At 37.9% G+C, this 21,207-nt stretch overlaps 1 protein-coding gene across 6 annotated transcripts in view; it reads left to right on the top strand.

Moving 5' to 3' along the window:
- fat1a (FAT atypical cadherin 1a) overlaps positions 1–21,207 on the top strand; it is a 183,476-nt gene that overhangs the window by 146,101 nt on the left and 16,168 nt on the right. For all 6 annotated transcript variants that reach the window (XM_063043026.1, XM_063043022.1, XM_063043020.1 and 3 more), the window contains 12 exons: positions 335–724; positions 883–1,097; positions 4,474–4,611; positions 4,914–5,057; positions 8,086–8,283; positions 11,179–11,980; positions 12,216–12,347; positions 12,514–12,671; positions 14,266–14,728; positions 18,732–18,885; positions 19,738–19,848; positions 19,945–20,573. In XM_063043026.1, coding sequence (XP_062899096.1) covers positions 335–724; positions 883–1,097; positions 4,474–4,611; positions 4,914–5,057; positions 8,086–8,283; positions 11,179–11,980; positions 12,216–12,347; positions 12,514–12,671; positions 14,266–14,728; positions 18,732–18,885; positions 19,738–19,848; positions 19,945–20,573 — 3,534 coding nt within the window. The remainder of the gene's footprint in view (positions 1–334; positions 725–882; positions 1,098–4,473; positions 4,612–4,913; positions 5,058–8,085; positions 8,284–11,178; positions 11,981–12,215; positions 12,348–12,513; positions 12,672–14,265; positions 14,729–18,731; positions 18,886–19,737; positions 19,849–19,944; positions 20,574–21,207) is intronic.

Here is a 21,207-nt window from a genome sequence, read left to right as displayed (position 1 = left end):
TGCCAATTTCATTGCACTTCCACTAATTTGATTGTTTGTTAAAACAGCATGTGTTTTTGTGGATTTCTACATTTAGGAGTAAAAGGAAGCTAAGCATAGTGTACTGCCTTGTGTATATAATGTACAATATAAAAATCAAGTAGTACATTATAAATTTTAAAGTATTAAGCCAATGCAAGTTGGTCACTTCAGTTCGTTAAATGTATTGACTTTATTTTCACTGAGACAATACAATTACGAGTATGCAATATTCTGTTTTAGTTTTTTAAATGATCTTTATGTTGAGGTAATGAAATTGATAAAACCCTTTTTCTTTCTAATTTTTAATACATAGGTTTGAATCGTAAGGTGCTTTATTCACTTATGGATTCTGCAAACGATCATTTCTCCATTGATGAATTGTCTGGACTTATTAGTCTGGAGAAACCATTAGATCGAGAACTCCAAGCTTCATACATTCTTACTGTGAAGGCCACTGATCAGGGAGCTCTGAAAAAGCTGTCATCCATATGTACTGTGCTGGTTTCTGTGCTGGACATCAATGACAACCCACCTGTATTTGAGCATAGGGAGTACCTAGCAACACTTCCTGAGAATACTCCTTTGGGAACTGAGGTGCTTCAGGTATTTGCAGCCAGTAGAGATGCTGAGGCCAATGCAGACGTTACCTATTCCATCATTAGTGGCAACGAACATGGGAAATTCAGCATTGATCCAAGCACAGGTATATTTTGGCCTCTATGATTATTGTGGAACATTGAGAATAATTTGCTTAGCAATAATACATTGTAAGTTACACAGCATTTTCAAAGTTAATTTCTGTAAGGTTGTTATGGTTTTTTTCCCCCCCTTTCTATTAATTTGCCATTTGATTTCCATTAGGTGCTATTTTTGTGCTCTCAAGTCTGGACTTTGAGACGTCTCATGAATATTATTTGACAGTTGAAGTCACGGATGGTGGAACACCTTCACTTAATGATGTGGCAACAGTGAATATTAATGTGACGGACATCAATGACAACACTCCTAAATTTAGTCACGACGTATACATGGCAGTGATAAGTGAAGATGCTCCTCTGGGACAGCTGGTTGTTACAGTAAGTTCAAACACTTACCAGATAATTCTTCTTCATTTAAACATAGAGAATACTTTAATAGCTTAAAAAGAACAAGAACTCAAACTTTGATGGTTTTTATTTTAGCACAAACTAAACTACATATTACCATTGATTCCATATAACCTCTGCTAATTAACTTTGCAAACTACCTCTGCTGCATTATTTATTTTAAGTATTTGAAATTCTGGTTAGCTGGAATTTTGTAGATATGTATTGCATTTATCACTATTCTTTGTTATCTGCTACCTCTTCAGCATAAACAGTAGTAATAAAGTACTGAGGAAAATACGAAGATTAATGTAACAGGAAGGATACAGATGAGAGTAACCAGAGTTATTTACACCGAGCAACTCAAAGGAAATAATTTTTATTTTCTGAGAAGACTGATGAAGATACGTTGCAAAATGTAATAATTGGAAGACATGATCAGAGAGGCAATCAGTAATTCAGAAATATTAAGCAAGACATTGTTTTAAACAATGAAGCACTTTGGATCTAAAAGTCGCTATGTGAAGCAGGCAATGGGAAATTAGGCTTTTGCTGTCACTGGGCACTTTCAAATTGCATTGATAGTGATTAGGAAATAAATTGAGGTTAGAGAAACACGTAGCAGTATTTCCAATCACCTATCTAACATTGGTTTGTATCAACTAGCGGAGCAGGTGGCAGAGGAGGATAATTCATTATAACTTAATTAATCATGAATTGTGGGTAGAGCAGGCTTAATTAACTAACTGTTCCTGATAGATAAATTTATATTCCAAAATACATAAGCTTCAATTAATTAATGCAAATAATTTCTGTCTAAGTTCAGTGCACTTTGAATTATTTAACTTTACTATTTTTGATACTAATGAATAAAGGGACTGTAATTATTGGTTGCTGTTTTTGTGAAACATAGTATTTCCAGCACGGGGTCCTGCATAAATTTAAGTCCAATTTCCCAGTGATTTCCATGGTCCTAGTGCAATGATTACCACAATTATGTCACTAAGTATAACCCATGATTTTAAGAGGGTCAGATATTTCTGTAAGGTGAGTTGATTTTTTTTTTAACTATTCCTCAGTCCATTACTCAGAGAAAATTGAGGAAAAAGGCCAAACTGATCTGAGTAGAAAAAGATGAAATTGAGGATGAATAGAGAGCTTTTGGATATTGGTTATTTCTTTCATTTTTAATTAACAAAGTTGGTTATTTGTTTTGAACAATGAAACAATTATCTTGCTGGAAAATTATATTTCAAGTGCTAATCATGTTTATCATTAACTGTATTAATGACATAGTTAAATAATTTTAATATATTACCTGTATTTGAACAGCTATTTATGATCTATTTCATGTGATAGCCAGCGATACTAAGAGAAATATTTTAATAGTTCACTTGATTATGAGAGACAGCACTGGACAAATGCTTTTTTTGTGTAAGTGCTGTAAGTGTAGACTTTGAGTAGAGTTGCACCCTATTTCAAACAAATGTGTTTATTTGTTTTGCTATGTAGTCCATTTTCTTTGTAAATATTGGGACATTGTGGAATAACAGTTTCCAATTTTTGCTCCAACTCGAAATGCTCGAACTTCCTACAACGTGCATTGGTTTCCATTGATGCAAACCTGGCTCCCTCCTGCGACTTCTCAGCGGCATTTGAGTGGTCTGAGCCACAGACCCCACTGCCGGCTTGCCTGTGAAGTCTGCACCTGCATGCATTACAGGGGAGCTCTTTGAGCAGATTTTGGGTCAGCGTTGGAAACCCCATTTGTCAACTTAATTACCTCCCCCCCCGGCCCCTTTGACTTCAGCAAAGTCATCATTCCCAGAGCAGCCTCTAATCTAATCAGGTGTCCTCCTCGTGCGTTGGTACAGTAAGCTCCTCCCATCCCAATACGTAATGATCAACACTATCCCTCCTCTTCAAGCTAACCTTTTTGCTGGCTATCTCCCCTCTTTCTCTCCAGACCTGATCAACAATTTCAACCAGAAATGTTGGCTGTCCACTTCCCTCCATAGAGGAAGCCTGTCCTGCTGGGTGCTTTCTACAAGCTGGTTGAATTGAATTGACTCTATTTCTTACATCCTTCATATACTTGAGTAAAAATCTTTATGTTACATGTCCATCTAAATGTGCAATGTGCAATTTATAGTAATTTATAATAAATAGTAAGTACAACAGCACAGTCAATATGACAGAAATACAATTGTATCAGCATGAATTATTCAGTCTGATGGCCTGGTGGATGAAGCTGTCCTGGAGCCTGTTGGTTCTAGCTTTTACGCTGCGGTACCGTTTCTTGGATGGTAGCAGCTGGAATAGATTGTGGTTGGGGTGATTCGGGTCCCCAATGATCCTTTGGGCCCTCTTCACACACCTGTCTTTGTAAATGTCCTGAATAGTGGGAAGTTCACATCTGCAGATGCGCTGGGCTGTCCGCACCACTCTCTGCAGACTCCTGCGATTGAGTTCCCATGCCAGGCAGTGATGCAGCCAGTCAAGATGCTCTCAACTGTGCCCCTATAGAAAGTTTAGGATTTGGGGGCCCATACCAAACTTCCTCAACTGTCTGAGGTGAAGGAGGCACTGTTGTGGTTTCCCTATCTTCTGATCTGAAATCAGGCCTATAGACATGGTATGAGATTTTCTCATTTTTAAATTTTCAAGAGTAATCAGGTTATTTCCTAATTAAGGGGTAAAAAATTGTTGAACATTATTACAAATCTGTGAGTAGAATTTCCCTCTGCCATTTTAAATCAATATATTAGCTTATTTATATGATGCTGTAGACTATTTGTATTTTAATCAATATTGCAAACATCTTGTTTTCCTTTTGTTGACTTTCTTTCAAAACAAACGATGAACAAGTACTCAGTTATAGAATGCCAATTAATTTAGACTTATTTCATTCTTTATTGCACCAATTAATCAGATTGAAAATATAAAGTTGAGTGTTTCTGTGACTCTTATGGTGCAACTTCTAATTTTGTTTCATTTGAACCAAAGTATAAGATAATTTTCTCTGTATACAATTATCCTTTTTAGAAATTATGTTAAATATATGAACGTTCCCATCACATTATTCTTTAGAAACAGGAAGCCTTCAAAAAGAGGCAAGTCTTGTTAGTTTATAATGAAAGATTATAGCTAATATGAAAATCAAAAAAAAACTATTGGTTCTGAAAGTTAGAAATAAAAATAGAAAAAAACTGGAAAAGGCAGTATAAGCAATATTTGTGGAGAACATTTCTGCTCTGTGACCCTTTGTCAGCCTTGGGTAAAAGAGATAACAAATTAGATTACAAGAGAAAAAGATATTGGTAGTGTTTTATTAATGTGATCCTAATAGGCATATCGTTTCTTGTAGGTTATTGCAGACGATTCAGATGGGCCATCAAACAACCAAGTCCGCTACTCTATAATTAATGGCAATCAAGGAAGCCCATTCACCATCGATAATACCAAGGGGCAAATAAAAGTGGCACAACATTTGGATAGAGAAAAAGTGAGTACATTGCAAGATTCAGTCTTGCATGGTCAATATTTTTCCTACACAATTATTTAAGATACATAAAAAGTTCTTTAAATTGTAAACATTTTTCTTGATAAGAATTATTATTAGAATTTAAATAGAAATATATTAGTAGCAAAAGTTCTTTTGAGTTTAAATGTGAATGTTATCTTTTAAACTGTGTGTGTGTGTTTCTGTACATAAAGGATTAGGGAAGATAAATGTTTACTCTGTGTGACTATGTTCATCATACATAGATCCAGTGCATTTTTAATCATCTTGTTCTCCTGGCATAGATTTCTGGCTATACCCTGACTGTCCAAGCTTCAGACAATGGCACTCCTTCTCGGTTCAGCACAACCACAGTCAATATTGATGTAGCTGATGTCAATGATAACCCTCCCATGTTCTTACAGGCAAACTATAGTGTCATCATTCAGGTAAGAACAACAACATTTTATGGTAGTCTCAGTAGCATTTCAAGCATAGAACATTACAGCACCAGACAGGCCCTTGGCCCACAATGTTGTGCCAAAATTTAACCTACTCTAAGATCAATCTCACCCTTCCCTCCTGCATACTGCTCCGTTTCGCCATCATCGACGTGCTTATCTAAGGATTTCTTGAATTCCTCTTAATGTATCTGTCTCTCCCACCACCCTTGACAGGGTGTTCTACACATCTTGGACACATCAATAAAGTCACTTCTCATCCTCCTTTACTCCAAAGAGAAAAATTCCTAGCTTGCTCAACCTATATTCATAAGACATGTTCACTAGTCCAGGCAGCATCCTAGTAAGTCTCCTCTGGAACCTCTCTAAAGCTTCCACATGCTTCTTGTAATGAAATGACCAGACTGAAGACCATATTCCAAGTGTGATCTAACCAGGGTTTTATTGAGCTGCAGTATTACTTTGCGGCTTTTGAGCTCAATTCCATGACTAATGAAGGCCAACACAACATACACCTTCTTATCAATCTCATCAACTTGTGTGGCAACTTTGAGGGTTCTGTGGATGTGGGCCCCAGATCCCTCTGTTCCTCCACCCTGTTAAGATCCTGCAATTAACTTTGTGTGCTAGCTTCAAATTCAACCTTCCAAAGTGAATTTTTCTGGGTTGAATTCTGTCTGCCACTTCTCTGCCTAGCACTGCATCTTATCAACGCCCCATCGCAAAATACAACAACCCTCCACATTATCCATAATTCCATCAACCTTCTTGTCATCGGTAAACTTACATTTCCTCATCTAAGTCATATATAAAAATTACAAGGAATAGGGGTCCTAGAACAGATCCCTGCAAAACAGCACTGGTTACCGACTTCCAGGCAGAATACGCTCCATCTACTGCCACACTATGCCTTCTATAGGCAAGCCAATTCTATATCCATACACCCACGTTGTCCTAGATACCATGCATCCTGACTTTCTGAATAAACCTCCAAAGGGAAACGTTAATGAATGCCATACTAAAATCCATTTTGCTTTTGATTTTTTTTGAGAAGTATTAAGTAACAGCATTTGGATCATTAATCAAACTTATATTTAACAGGTGAATTTTATATCCCAGATGGGTCTGTTTAGCACTTTAGTTTACTGTCCTTTTTATGCATTTTCATTCAAAGAATGATCAGTATGTAATCTGTCCCGCACCAAAACCAGCTAGCCATCAGCCTGGTTTTTAAATTACATTATGCCTGAAAGTCCTTATCCTGAATCATAAACATCATAACTGTCTTACTGCAGTCTTGTAACCTTCTCTATTCCCTCCAATATGTTGGATTGAACATGTTCCACATATCCCTCTTTGCTTTAGTCAATAATAGGGTGAGGCTTCCAGTTACTATTTGTAACATCCTGCTGTCACTCCACCAAAATTGTCCCATAGCTTCTCTTCCCAGCTTTTGGAGGTCAAGTTTAGGCCACCCATCCAATCTAGCCTTTCATCGTGAATTCAATACAATGGATTCCGGTTAATCGGGGGAGCCATTCAATTGGGACAACTCTAAAGAACAAAAACTAAATTGAGAAATTCATTTGGGACACTATGCTACTTAATTGAGGTAGAAGTCTGTTGCCGAACAGTTTCTAACTAGCATCAGTCACATGTGCTTGCAGGGCTGGTAGTCACTACACGGTGCTTTGAGTGATCAGTTTTTAAACAGCATCAGCTGCGTCTGTTTACCCTCAAAAAACAGTGACTTTTGCCACTGATAGTCGGCAAGAAATATGCAGTAGGACAATTCGGAGCTGTTTTGCTCAACATGGCTTCAAGCATTGACGCTTAGAAATGCTTAGAAATGGCTGGGAGTGAAAATGAAATGATTTCACTACTTCAAGTTAGGAATTGCAAAGAATTTGAAGGTATTGGCAATCATAAGACCATAAGACATAGGAGCAGAATTAGGCCACCCGGCCCATCGACTCTGCTCTGCCATTCAATCATGGCTGATCATTTTTCCTATCTCCTCTTCAACCCCAGTTCCCGGCCTTCTCCCCGTGACCTTCGATGCCATGTCCAATCAAGAACCTATCAATCTCTGTCTTAAATACACCCAACGACCTGACCTCCACAGCTGCATGTGGCAACAAATTCCACAAATTCACCACCCTTTGGCTGAAGAAATTTCTCCGCATCTCTGTTTTGAATGGACACCCTCCCTGAGGCTGTGCCATCTTGTCCTAGACTCTCCCACCATGGGAAACATCCTTTCCACATCTACTCTGTCTAGGCCTTTCAACATTCGAAAGGTTTCAATGAGATTCCCCCCTCCCCCCCTTCTGAATTCCAGCGAGTACAGACCCAGAGCCATCAAACATTCCTCATATGATAACCCTTTCATTCTTTGGATCCACTCCAACGCCAGCGCATCTTTTCTAAGATGAGGGAGCCCACTTGCATTCAGATGTAGAAGGATTCTTCATTGTTGTTTCCATAAGAATTTAGTTTTCCCAGTCAAGGTTGTTACACTGAGTTGAACCCCTGAACCTAGAGGACCAGTGGACCACTCATAGTTTGGCCTCTACCCTTTGACCTGCTTGGCGTGGGTGACACTCCCAAGAGTCAAGGTATAAAGCCTTGATTCAAGCCAACATAACTCTCCAGGTTATCATGCCACATAGCCTTCAAACCACAACGAGGTTGTAGTCCTCTTGAAGAAATCATAAGAACAGAGCAGATGAATTCCTTCATCAATAAATATTAGGTAGTGTTCTAATTAATTCTGCATTTTATTTAAATACAAGAAGTGCTACTCAGTTAAATGATAGTTTGCTTTTTTATACCTTTTAACTATTTCTGCTAATTGGGGCAGCCGCCTAATTGGGCCAAAATGTGCTGGTCCGGATGTGTTAGAATTAACCAGAATCCACTGTATATTCTCACTGTGTGGATGGCCTAGACTGATATAACAAGATACAGAAAATCCACTTCCTTCTAATGTATGAATTGTACCTTTTTTTTATAGGAAAACAAGCCGATCGGATCCAGTGTGCTGCAGCTTCAAGTGATCGACAGGGATTCCTCACACAATGGCCCTCCATTCATCTTTACGATTATTAGGGGAAATGACGGGAATGAATTTCAGATAATTCCACAAGGTCTGCTCTTATCATCATCTCAACTTGACCACAAGATCAAAGATGCATATCAACTTCAGGTGCAGGTAAAATATCCAGTCTTGTGCATTGCATAAGATTTTATCTTGGGTGGAACAGAATGGAGTTGATTTGAATCTCGGAATAACTTTTATTTTGAATTGTTTTACTTCAGGGTGTATACAAGTTGCTAGTAAACTTGTTGGTGGGGGGGGGAGTTAGTCAGCATTCCGTTTATTGTATTTTCTTAACTTTTCTATTTACATGATCTGTTTTTTCGCACATTGGATGATGGTCTTGGTTGTGAGACAAGATTTTTGTGGATTATATTTTGTTTCTTTGTTTTGTGACCGCCTGCAAGGAGATGATTCTCAAGGTTGTATATGGTATACATATTTTGATAATAAATTTAACATTTAACTTTGATTTCTTTTTGGGAAATGATCATGCAATTCGAATGCCAAGACACATAGACTGCTTTTTTAGATTCCCTGTTGGCTATCGAGAGGACAATCGACCAAGCTTCTCCACAGCCTGTGACTAGAGAGCCTAGCTAGAATGATTCCTGCCTCGTTATTTCAGTTCCGCCCTGCAACCCTGACCCACTTCCCAATGATTAAAAGCCTGTCAGGTCTCATGAAGCAGCCACACATTTGAACAAGATATTCAACGATGTCCACCACTTGTGGATGTTCAGCACTTCATTGCCCCAAGATTCACAACTATTGAGAAAGATGATGTTTTGCCAAATCAAAGAATTGGCCCATATGTAACTGAGGTTTGAAAAGAAGCTTAACCACAGATGTTTCCTCTTCAGAAGAAAGAATTTGAAATGTTTTTTTAAAACTTTGGCTTTTATCAATTTCAGGCAATTATATAATGTAATGCTGTATGTTGTTGCACAATAATCCAATGTTATTAAATCCCCAAATGCCAAACTGCACAACTTCAGTACTCTGCACTATTTTACACTAGCCCCGAATGGTTAACTTGCAGGTTGAGTCAGTCAGGAAGGCAAATGCAATATTAACATTCATTTCGAGAGGACCAGAATATAAAAACAAGGATGATTTTAATATGGTGGCTTTATAAGGAACTGGTGAGGCCTCACTTGGAGTATTGTGAGCAGTTTTGGGCTTCTTATCTAAGAAATGATGCGCTGACATTGGAGAAGTTTCAAAGGAGGTTCACAAAAATGATTCCAGAAATTAAAGGCTTATCATCTGAGAAGCTTTTGATGGCACCCAGCTTTTACTTGTTGGAATTTAGAAGTGTGGGGCGGGCGGGGGAGGGGTGGAATCTCATTGAAACCTATAGAATGTTGAAAGTCCTAAATAGAAAGGATGTGGAGAGGATATTTCCTATGGTGGACGAGTCTAGGACCGGAGGGAACAATCTCAGAATAGAGGGGCATTCATTTAGAACGGAGATGGGGTGGAATTTCCTTGGCCAGAATCTGTGGAATTTGTTGTCACAGGTGGAGGTCAGGTCACTGTGGGTAGTTAAGGCAGAGATTGATAGATTCTTGATAAGTTGGGGCATGATGGGTTACAGAGAGAAGGCAGGAGAATGGGGTTCAGAGAGAAATGGATCAGCCATAATTGATTGGCAGAGCAGTCTCAATGGGTTGAATGGCCTAATTCTGCTCCTCTGTCTTACGGTCTTTTGAAATTTGGAATAATTATTCAGCATCAGTAGTTCAACCGTCTTAACTGCAGGGCTGTTCGTGTAAAAGTTCAAACAGATCAGTTAAATTTAGAGCCTTTTTTAATATTTAAAAATAGGGTAAACAGAAGAAATGACTGGAATGACTTTCAAATGCCAACTGCCAGTCTAATGTGTGGCAGGTGAAAAGGTAGTAGTCATTCCTAAATACCTGACTTACATCAAATCTGCGTTTCATGAAGGCCTTCAGATGGAAACAATTGGGACACTTCTATGGGTCTTCCTAGGCTACATGAACATTGTTAAATCCTATGTGGGAATTTTATGTACATTTAAATGGAATGAGCGCTGCACATTTTGCACACACTTCATATCAAACAGTGACTGTCATAACTAGAAATATGAGGCCAAGAGCACAACGAGTTTTCATGGTAAAGCATGCTATCTGTTTCTTTCTCTTTATTGCTGACTGATGGTTCAACTTACTGGTAGAGATAGTGTCTTCTCATTCTCCGGATTTCATACATTGCCCGTGAGTTAATGAAGACTGGGCAGGACCACCTGGAAATGGTTCGGGGTTTCCGGTGAACCAGTTAGTGATTATACCTTGAAGGTGAAAATTGTGACTCATACTTCAGTGCAACTAAAATTCGAGTGGATATGCCAGCTAGAGCCTTTGATTTATTTGATTTTGATTGACTTTTTATTTAAAAATTTTTAATAGAAGTTTCTCCAGATGTTTCAATATGATGAGCTGTAGAGTATATTTACATTTTAAAGAATGCGATCTGTCAGACTGTTTTGCAGCCACCTCACTCTGCATTGAACTAATGGGATTGATGATGTACCTGTATTGAAATTGTACACTGTTCTGAGAACATGTTCTACTAGCATTGTATGCGAGAATGTGCTGTAAATATAGTGTAGCCATCAATAATTTGAAACAACAAAGCCAATGGGAATTTTTGTGTTGTCATGGAAGCAGATCTGCTTTGCTGAAATTGACGTGTGCAAAGCTACAGATAATTCTCTAAGATTTAATGCAGAATTACCCTTGTATATAGGAGGGGGTTAATTAGGATAAAAATGTGAATCCTTTCAAGAGTTCAAGAGTGAAGGACATTATTACTAACAGCTTTGCCTAAGTCATTTGAAACTGTATTCTGAATTTTCTAATGTAAGTTGTGTAAAGAGTGCAGTTGAAAATCTGCAATAAGGCAAATACTTTAATATGAATTGAAGGGTATATGAAGTAGGTTAGTCTGTAATGTCAGTTACATTTGCTGTTTTTTTTCCAGGTAACTGATAATGGACGACCTCCGTTATCCTCATCAACGTTCATAAAGCTTAAAGTTATTGAAGAAAGTATTTATCCTCCAGCAATCCTTCCTCTCGAAATCCACATAGCTACTGTTGGAGATGAGTATGCAGGAGGTGTTATTGGAAAGATTCATGCAACAGATCAGGATATTTATGATACTCTCAGATATAGCCTTGCTTCTGACATGGGAAACTCATTTGAAGTTTCCAGCACTGATGGCAAAATGATTGCACATAAGTCTTTGGACATTGGACAATACATTCTTAATGTCACCGTCACTGATGGTCAGTTCACAACAGCTGCTGACGTAACTGTGCACGTTAAGCAAGTGACAGAAAACCAGGTCAACCATTCTATCGCCATACAATTTGCAAATATTACACCTGAAGAGTTTATAGGAGACTATTGGCGTAACTTCCAAAGGGCACTAAGAAATATTCTGGGCGTCAGAAGGCATGATGTGCATGTTGTTAGCCTGCAACCTTCCGAACCACCTTCAAATTTGGATGTGCTCCTGACAGTCAATAAAGCAGGCAATTCTTTCCATCTGCCTGAAATTCTGTTCTATAAGTTGAATACCTCCGTGGTGGACATGGAGGAAATGATGGGTGTGCGAATATTAAAAGTCTTTCACAAACTTTGCGCTGGCCTAGATTGCCCAATTAGATTTTGTGATGAGAAGATCACTTTAGACAGTAATACCATGTCAACACACAGCACAGCGAGGCTGAGCTTTGTCACACCAAGACACCATAGAAAAGCTGTCTGTCTTTGTAAAGGTGAGGATACCTTGTATTCAGTCTGAGTCATTGCTATGTAATACCACCAACAATATAATACAGATCTTATAATTTGTGTTTGCAAATTTTAAATATCAAAGAAAATAACATCATACAATACAAATTTACTTCATGAAATTGTACATAAAGCTGTAGATTTTTAATTGTTGAAGTGTCATCAATTAAACTCTCCAGAAACGTTTATTATATTTTATCTAATTTATTTTGCTTCTAGACAGCAAATGCCCCACTGTGCATAAACTTTGTGAAGCTAATCTCTGTCCTGCTGATACTGAATGTGTACCTGATGCAAAAGAGAAACGATATACATGTTTATGTAAAAATGGGAATCAGGGCCAGTGTTCTGGTAAGCATTTTCTCTATAATCTAAGTTGAAGGCTTATTTAAAATTTAATTTTTCATGAGTTTTATTATGCTATTGATAGCTTTCATTTCATATTGCATATTTAATTAATGTCTCTATTTCTGTTAGATCTGGGTCTGTGTTTCACATCCTTGATTTGCATTTGTAGGTGACTCCTCTCTGACATTCAATGGTAATAGCTATGTGAAATATCGACTCCTAGAAAATGAAAATAAAGAGGAAATGAAACTTTCTCTGCGCTTACGGACTTACCATCCATATGCGATTGTCATGTATGCTAGAGGAACAGACTACAGCATTCTAGAAGTAAGTGCAGCTCGCAGAAATGGGCAAAAATTTGCTCAGTGCTATTCCTTGCATTTTGCTGGCTGGTGGCGTAGTGGCATCAGCGCTGGACTTTGGAGCAAAGGCTCCAGAGTTCGAATCCAGCCGGCTCCCTTGCACGCTTTCCATCCATGCTGGGTTGAGTGTCGAGCTAGCAACTCAGCCTCATAAAAATAAGAAAGCCTGCTAAAGTCATTGACAAACCAGTTAAAACTAAAGAACTTGACATGGCCTTCTTAACTTAGAGATGCTAAGTAGTTTCTGTTCCATGAAAGAAAACTGAATGACTCATGTTCATAAAGTGAACATACACAAAAAATGCTGGTGAACGCAGCAGGCCAGGCAGCATCTATAGGAAGGGGTACGGTCGACGTTTTGAGTCTTGGCCCGAAACGTCGACTGTATCTCTTCCTATAGATGCTGCTTGGCCTGCTGCATTCACCAGCTTTTTTTGTGGGTGTTGCTTGAATTTCCAGCATCTGCAGATTTCCTCGTGTTTGTGTTCATAAAGTGAACCTTCATTTTTGTTATGGACATTGCAAGATTGTGTTATCAGAATACTTGGTGCATTTGGTATACAAACAAATTGAATTTTGTGATGAAAATCCACATTCTGGTACATGGGAAAATAGGGGTTTGAAGGGACTACTTGTCCACTTAAAGCTGCCCCGACACTCAATATTACCATGTCTTACCTCCACTTCTGTGCCAGTTCCATGAAGCAATCAATCTCCAAATTTTCAAGCATATTCTACCTTCCCTTTTAAAATATGTACAGTGGATCTAGTACCCACAACCTTCACCCATGGGTATACTCCAGTTGTTCAGCTTTCCTAATCTCTCCATAGTGTATGTGTGTGAGGTAGTATCGAGGGAAAGTTGATGAGAGTGTAGGGAAGTAAAATGACATTAACGTAGAAACATAACATTTTATTTTACACATGAGAACATCTAGATCATTTTGTACTCCAATCAATTTCAATCTTTTTCTATTTTGATAACAGTCTGCCTTTTGATTCCTCTTGCTTTCCAACATTAAACCCTATTTGCCAAGCTTTTGCCCACCCTCAATCTACCTAACCTGTTACGAGTCCAAGTATCTGCAACACAACATGCCCTCTCAGTAATTTTCATGTTATCAGCAAACTTAATTACTTTGTACTCAGTCCCCCATCAATATAGACAACAATAATTCAGTCCCAAGGACTAGTGGGGTCTCCGTTAGCTATACCTGTCTAGTTTTAAAGACATTTATTAATTGTCACAATGTCTTCTGTGTGCTTCAATCCATAATAACACTTCACCCAATGCACTAAGCTCTTACCTTATACATTATCCTTTTATTATACAATTAATTTATAGTATGCCACATAAAATACTTCCTACCCATAAAAGTCAGTCTAAAACACTTCTGATGGTTAGTTTTCATTATGTTGTTTGGACTGATCTAATGATGACTGCCATGCTGTAGGGTGAGATCACAGACTTGATCGTTAATTAAATATAATTCTGGTATTAGCAGCATCAGTATTCAGATGTAAAAGTAGATTGATTGATACTCAATGCTGTTTTGCAGATTCACAATGGAAGATTGCAGTATAAATTTGACTGTGGCAGTGGTCCAGGAACTGTGTCTGTACAGAGCATTCAAGTCAATGATGGTGAATGGCATTCTGTTTCACTGGAAGTTGATGGAAATTACGCAAGACTAGTTCTTGACAAAGTCCATACAGCAGCTGGTACTGCTCCAGGCACCCTGAGGACACTAAACTTGGACAATTTTTTGTACTTTGGTGCCCATGTCCGACAGCAGCGCACAAAACATGGCAGAAACCCGCAAATCAGCAGTGGCTTTAGAGGGTGCCTGGAAACAATTATGCTAAATGGGCAGGAGCTCCCTTTGAACAGTAAGCAGAGAGGCTATGCAGTCATGGAGGAATCTGTTGAAATATCTTCTGGTTGTTCATTAATGCTTGCAGAAGGATGTACAAGCAGTCCATGCCTCAACAGTGGCACATGTTCTTCACTGCCCAATGGAGGTGAGTGGCTCAATTAATAATTGAAAATGGTTTCAGTGACCAATGAGTTAAATTTAATATTTAGCAATATTAAATATAGGATCTTCAAAAATAATTTTCATTTAATGGCTGTTTGCTGCATTTTGATTAATGAATTAACCATGAACCAAATAAAATCCGAGCAAGAATTGTTCATCCAGAGCTTCATAAAAGTATTCAATAATTTAAGGATATTAAGAATATGAAGCTGTCATGCAGCCTATTGAATATCCAATCTAATATAAAATCTGCTGCAAGCATTTATTCATATGAGGAAAAGTTGTGCGGAGCAGAAATGTTTTGATTTTGAGCAAATATCTATATTATCTATTTCCATGCTTACTTTTTCTCCTGAGTGTATCTTTATCATCTCTTGTACTTCATCCATTAAACTATAGAATTAAAGTTTTTCAAATACTTGTGCAAATATATCCCCAAGCCTTATGTTGCTATGACTAATCTAATCTGCACCCATTGTCAAGGATATGATAGTCTTACCCTTGAATCTCCTTGTAGTTTATTTCATTCATAGTCCTCTGAGTGAGTTTGTTTCTGGTTTTAAATGGGGCCTCTAATCCCCTACTTTCAATCCAGGTGTACAATATTTAAGAGACCTAGCAGTCCTGGATTAGATGCATAGAGCTATGCATAATGGAAAATGGGGCCTTTGGTCCAACTTGTCCAAACCAAGCATGTTGTCCAACTGAACTAGTCCCATATGCCTGCATTTGGCTCACATTGTCCTAAATCTTTTTCCTGTCCAAGTGACTTACAGATGTCATTCTTGTACCCACCTCTACCATTTCCTCTGGCAGCTTGTTCAATATGCACGTTACCCTCTGGATGAAAAAGTTACCTGTAAGGTCCCTTTTAAATATTCCCCTCTCACTTTAAACCTGTGCTTCAGGGAAAGAAGTTCTAGTGTACACAGTCTTTCCATATAACTCAGTCCGTCCAATCCTGGTAGCATCCGCTTTTAAGCCCTTTTGTACTCTTTCTAGCTTAATGACATCTTTCCTATAGCAGAGCACCCAAATCTTGTACACTTTTAACGATATGCCTCAATTTCTATCCCGACCAATGAAGACAAGTATACTAAACACCTTCACCCTGCCTTCTATGTTGCCACTTTCACGAATCAATGTACCCATGATCTTTGTTCTATAAAAGTCCCCAGACTCCTATCCTGTGCAAATCCTGCCTTGGTTTGTCTCACCAAAATGCAACCCAATGCACTTATCTGAATTAAATCCCATCTGCCATTCCTCAGTGGCCCAGTTGATCAAGATCCTATTGTGATGTCACCTTCACTACCACTCCACCAGCAATTTTAATGTCATCCACAAACTTAGTAACCATTCCACCCACATTCCCATTCAAATCATTAAAATAAATGACAAATATCAGTGGACCCAGCATCAATCCCTGCAGCATACCACCGCTCACAGCCCTGGTCTGAAAAATAACACACCATCACCATTCTCTGTCTCCCACTTTCATCTGGATAGATTCCCCTGGATCTGGTGTGATCCAACCATGCTACTTTGCAGCATCTACCCTACAGAAGGTCTTGCTGAAGATTATGTTTTTGTATTCATTGTGGGGAGTGGGCCATTGGAATATTCATTTTTAATTCATACAGAATGAGAAATCCTTGGCATTTTGCAGGACTGCCTTCCCCTCAGATGTATGCTGTTTAATGTTTGTGTTTGCAATTGATTATTGCAGTTCCTCTCTAACAAGCAGCCATAAACTCTGAAATTTTGTTCAAATATGAAGCCATGCATTGTAGAATGTACAAAGATTTTAACTGATGTATTTTATTCAGTAAGTTGTGAGTCTCTTTATATGTGATTCTTAAACCACTGATAACACTTGAATTGTGACACAAATCCACTTCATTACGAATAATCCAAATTTACATTCTACACACACAATCTATGTTAATATATTCAGAACAATCACAATACAAGCAGCCATCATATTCCTTTCAGATTTTATTATGGCATATTAAAGGCTTCTCGGAGGTAATTTACATTTTAACATCGTGAAGGAAAACGTTCTCAGACATACCATTCTATCCAAAGATATAAAATAAGGAGGCTTCTACTGTTAATATTCAATTGCAACTGTGAAAGCATTTAATATAGTAATACCTGAGACTTCTGAATTTACTTTCCATCTGGCAAATCAATAAAGTAACTTATCTTTTGACCACTGCTTGTAAAGCAGGGGTAACTTTGACTTGGTAATATCCAAAATCATAGTGATTCATTCATCAATGATGGTTCCATTCATGGCATGTGATGTTAGTATTAATATGGTTTTCATTGAGCATGACACAATCCACTGATTAGGAACACACTCAACGATTCAGCAACAGTTTTTTCCCCTCTGCTATCCAATTCCTAAATGGAAATTGAACCCATGAACACTACCTCACTTTTTTATTATTTCTGTTTTTTGCACTATTTTAAATTTAACTATTTAATATACATATATATATATACTTTAATTGATTTTTTTTCAATATTATCCTGTATTGCATTGTACTGCTGTCGCTAAATTAGCAAATTTCAAGGCATCTGCCAATGTTATTAAACCCGATTCTGAAATAAAATAAAGGATAGCAAAGATTCTACCATCGTAATACTGGCTTCTCTGGTTACAAGCAGAATATCAAAAAAACCAAGGGGCTGCCATCGAGGTCATTTAATGGCTATGGAAAGGGATAGACTAAGGTGTTACTGCCCAGTCACCTTGCACTAGAGCATAAGTTACTGGGGAAAATATGTATACCAATGTAAATCATCATTTAAAGAGCACAGTTAAATTGAGGACTGTCAGCAATGAACTTGCTCAGGGAAAAATGTAGCCAAGAACTTGTAATTTTTGAGGGCCAAATTCTACATGTGATCAAACTGTGAAAGGCAGTGGGATCCAAGTGAAAGTGGTGAGACATCCAAAAAGCTCTCAGCCTCTGGAAGCAAAAAGTGTTGGTTAGCATTGGTAAAAATTGCTGGCCCTTGAGTTCTGCAAGGCACTTTGCCGCTGATTCAATGTATTATGTATCACTAAATTAAATTTACATATTGAGCATTATAAGGTCACAGATAGTACATAGGCTGTTAGTTTGATAGCAAGTTTGAAAGTTGCATACTATAGGAAAGACATTGACCCAACTGGCAGAGCAAATGCAGATTGGTGTGGGAAAATGTAAGTTTACATTTTTGGGTAGGATGAGCCACAGTAGGGAGCTGACAATAAATGGTAGGATACTGAGAAATGCAGAACATTGGGATCTTGGAATGTATGTTCTCAGATCTCAGATTTAACAAGACAGGTCAATGAGGTTGTTATGAAGGCAGATAGGATATTTCCCATTATTAATGAAGTTATAGAATACAAGTGGAATGAAGCTCTAACTGTATAAACAGATAGAAAACTGTATACAAGTCTATTCACTTCACTACAAGAAGGCTATCCAGAATTGATTTACAAGGATTTTTCCTGACCAGAGAATTATCATTATGAAGACACAGTTGAGCATAGTTGTTGCCTTAGAAGCAAATGGACAATTAGTCATATATAATTGAGAAGTTCAGAAGTGAGGAATAGTGAAGAAGTAATTAAGTAGAGGTGGCATGATGAGGAGATTGAGATCATACACTTGCCATGTTTGAGGCGGTGACCCTCATTACATATTTAAAATAAAGTATTGCCGTCCGCACTTGATGTGCTCTCGTCTGTAAGGCTGCAAATCTAAGAGCTAGTAAATGGGACTAACTGGAGTAGCTATCTTTGCTGGCAAAGATATATGGCCACTTCAGGGCTGGTAATAATGGTAATTATTTTTTATTTGAGATGATGATAGATACAGAATGTATTCTGATTTCTGATCTTTTGGTGTTTTTTTCAACTGTAGTTTTAGTTTTTTCCTATTTGCTAATAATTCTCACTTTATGGAAACTTCCATTCTTTACAGGTTACTTTTGTAAATGTACTTCTCTGTTTATGGGTACTCATTGTGAGATTGGTGTCAGCCCTTGTGCTTCTAACCCATGTCTATATGGTGGAACGTGCCTTCCAGTGAACGATGGTTATATCTGCCAGTGTAGAGGACAATATACAGGAGTAAGGTTAGTTTCCTTATCTTATTAAATCTTGGATTGAATCTTAATTGAATTTTTTTTTTGAAAAAGACATCCAGTCAAACAAAAATGGAGAAGCTGTTGCCATTGTTTCTTAACGTTTACTGAATACGCATGTTTAAAGTATAGTACTTTGTTTGAAAATACAAGTTATTTATATCTTTGGAGACTGTACCTAAATTTGTAATGTGTTTACATTTGTTGGAAAAATAGTAATAACAGAACTTTTGGTAAGGTTCAGGAACAGTTTGGCATTGCTGTGTTGAAATGGGTCTGCATTCTCTTGTTGAATCCAGGTAATATGATGGAACATTTGTGAGTGTTTTTTTTTTAAACATTTCTTCTCTTCCCAGCAAGCTGATATTAAATCTTTTTGTTGTTGAGAAGTACGGATGTTTTAATTATTGCTGCAAATAACTTTTGATCCAGCGATAGCCACATGTTGGTGGACGTAATTATTTAAACGTCGTGATTGATGGCTTTGGACAAAAGCCAGGGTGATGCAAGGCAGTGGCGAGCAAGCCTGCTTCATGTTGTCTCTAATGCTTTGCACTGCAAATTGGCAAGCTCTGCCAAGAATTGTGTCAATTTGTTTAATCATAGGCTTTGAAATTATACCTCATTGTCTATGATTTCCAGTAATTTTGGATGAATGTGGTAGAAGTGTTGTGCATTTCCTATTTTAACAATATGCCTAGGATTCAAAGAGGCATTTTTTTTTCTGTACATTATTAAAAAAATAATTTGTGCTTTCTAAACATTGCACACAGTGGCACAGTTCTGTTTTTTCTGTGATGCTTGAAATTTCCATTATAATAATTTAATCTGTATTCATTTTAGGTGTCAAGTGGGTCCATACTGCAAAGATAATCCTTGCAAAAATAATGGCAAATGTATCGATAGCCTTGATGGCCCTGTTTGTGAGTGTGAACCAGGTTATCATGGAGAAAGGTTTGTATTTGCCATAACTTAAACTTCAAATACGCATAATACCTTTTTAGTCCTTTCCCCCCCAGAAAATCACTTTATTTTTGTTTACTTCCCTAGATGCTTGACTGATATTGATGAATGCCGTGATAGCCCTTGTCTTAACAAAGGCAGGTGTGAAAACACATATGGCTCCTTCAACTGTAATTGCAGTCAAGGCTTTGTTGGAAAACTTTGTGACGATACTGTGGTTAACAAATATGTATCCACGCCCTGGAATATTGCTTTAGAAGAGGTTATTGGAATTATAGCCTTTGTTGCAACCATATTCATTCTGGTTTTGTTGTTTGTCTTCTTCCGTAAGAAGATTTGTAAAAAGAAGCAGCATAACGAGAGCAGTGAAAAACGAATTGGAGCTACCACTTCTTTCTTGCAGAAGAACTATTTTGATTCTAAAATGAATAAAACAATCTATTCAGACATTCCACCTCAGGTGCCTGTTCGTCCAATCTCTTACACTCCAAGCATTCCAAGTGACTCCAGAAACAACCTGGACCGAAATTCTTTTGAAGGGTCTGCTATACCAGAGCATCCAGAGTTCAGTACTTTCAATCCGGACTCGATGCATGGACACCGGAAAACTGTGGCTGTTTGCAGCGTGGCTCCAAACCTACCTCCTCCTCCTCCATCCAACTCTCCATCCGACTGTGATTCCATACAAAAACCCAGCTGGGACTATGACTATGATGGTAAATATCTTATTGTCGCTACTACAGATTGTAAGTCTACTGTTTGCTTCCCTTTTTCTCAGTCACGCCCTAAACTCAGCCACACTCCATTTCCTGGCAAGCCGGTAGCTTGCTACCATGCCTTTTAGCCTTCACAGCATCTAATTTTGCATTTCCACTACCTGTATACTGATTAAGGTAGTTCTGCTTCAGGCAGCAAAGTAGGAACATGAACTGCCTTTACTGACAACGGAGATTTTGCAAGTAACAGATGAGACATTTTAGTGGGCAGTGAACTTAGTCTCTCTTCAAAGTCAATTTACAGAATTTGCTGTGTTTAGATTTTTCATTGCCATCAATGGGCATTTCCAGGTGTCCAGCAAATGCATAATTAAGGGCTGTGTGTAATTTATGAACTGTTATAGAAAATGCCCTAAAGTATTAAGGAGTCTTTTGATCCAATTAGTACACTAAGAGCTACTTACAGAAACAAATCCATAATATAAAAAAAAAATGACAATAAACTGGGAGTCAGAGTCTGAGAACAATCCACATTACTTAGATTTGCACCTTGCTTTTCTTTCACAATCAGTAATATTGGAATGAGAGATACAGGCAGCTTTTTAGTCTGTCATTAATGAAGCCAGTAAGTATT

This window comes from Mobula hypostoma, chromosome 3 (assembly GCF_963921235.1).
Source record: "Mobula hypostoma chromosome 3, sMobHyp1.1, whole genome shotgun sequence".
In the NCBI taxonomy this organism is placed as follows: domain Eukaryota; kingdom Metazoa; phylum Chordata; class Chondrichthyes; order Myliobatiformes; family Myliobatidae; genus Mobula; species Mobula hypostoma.
Note: the sequence above shows the minus strand (reverse complement) of the source record. Positions and strands in the feature narration are given on the sequence as shown.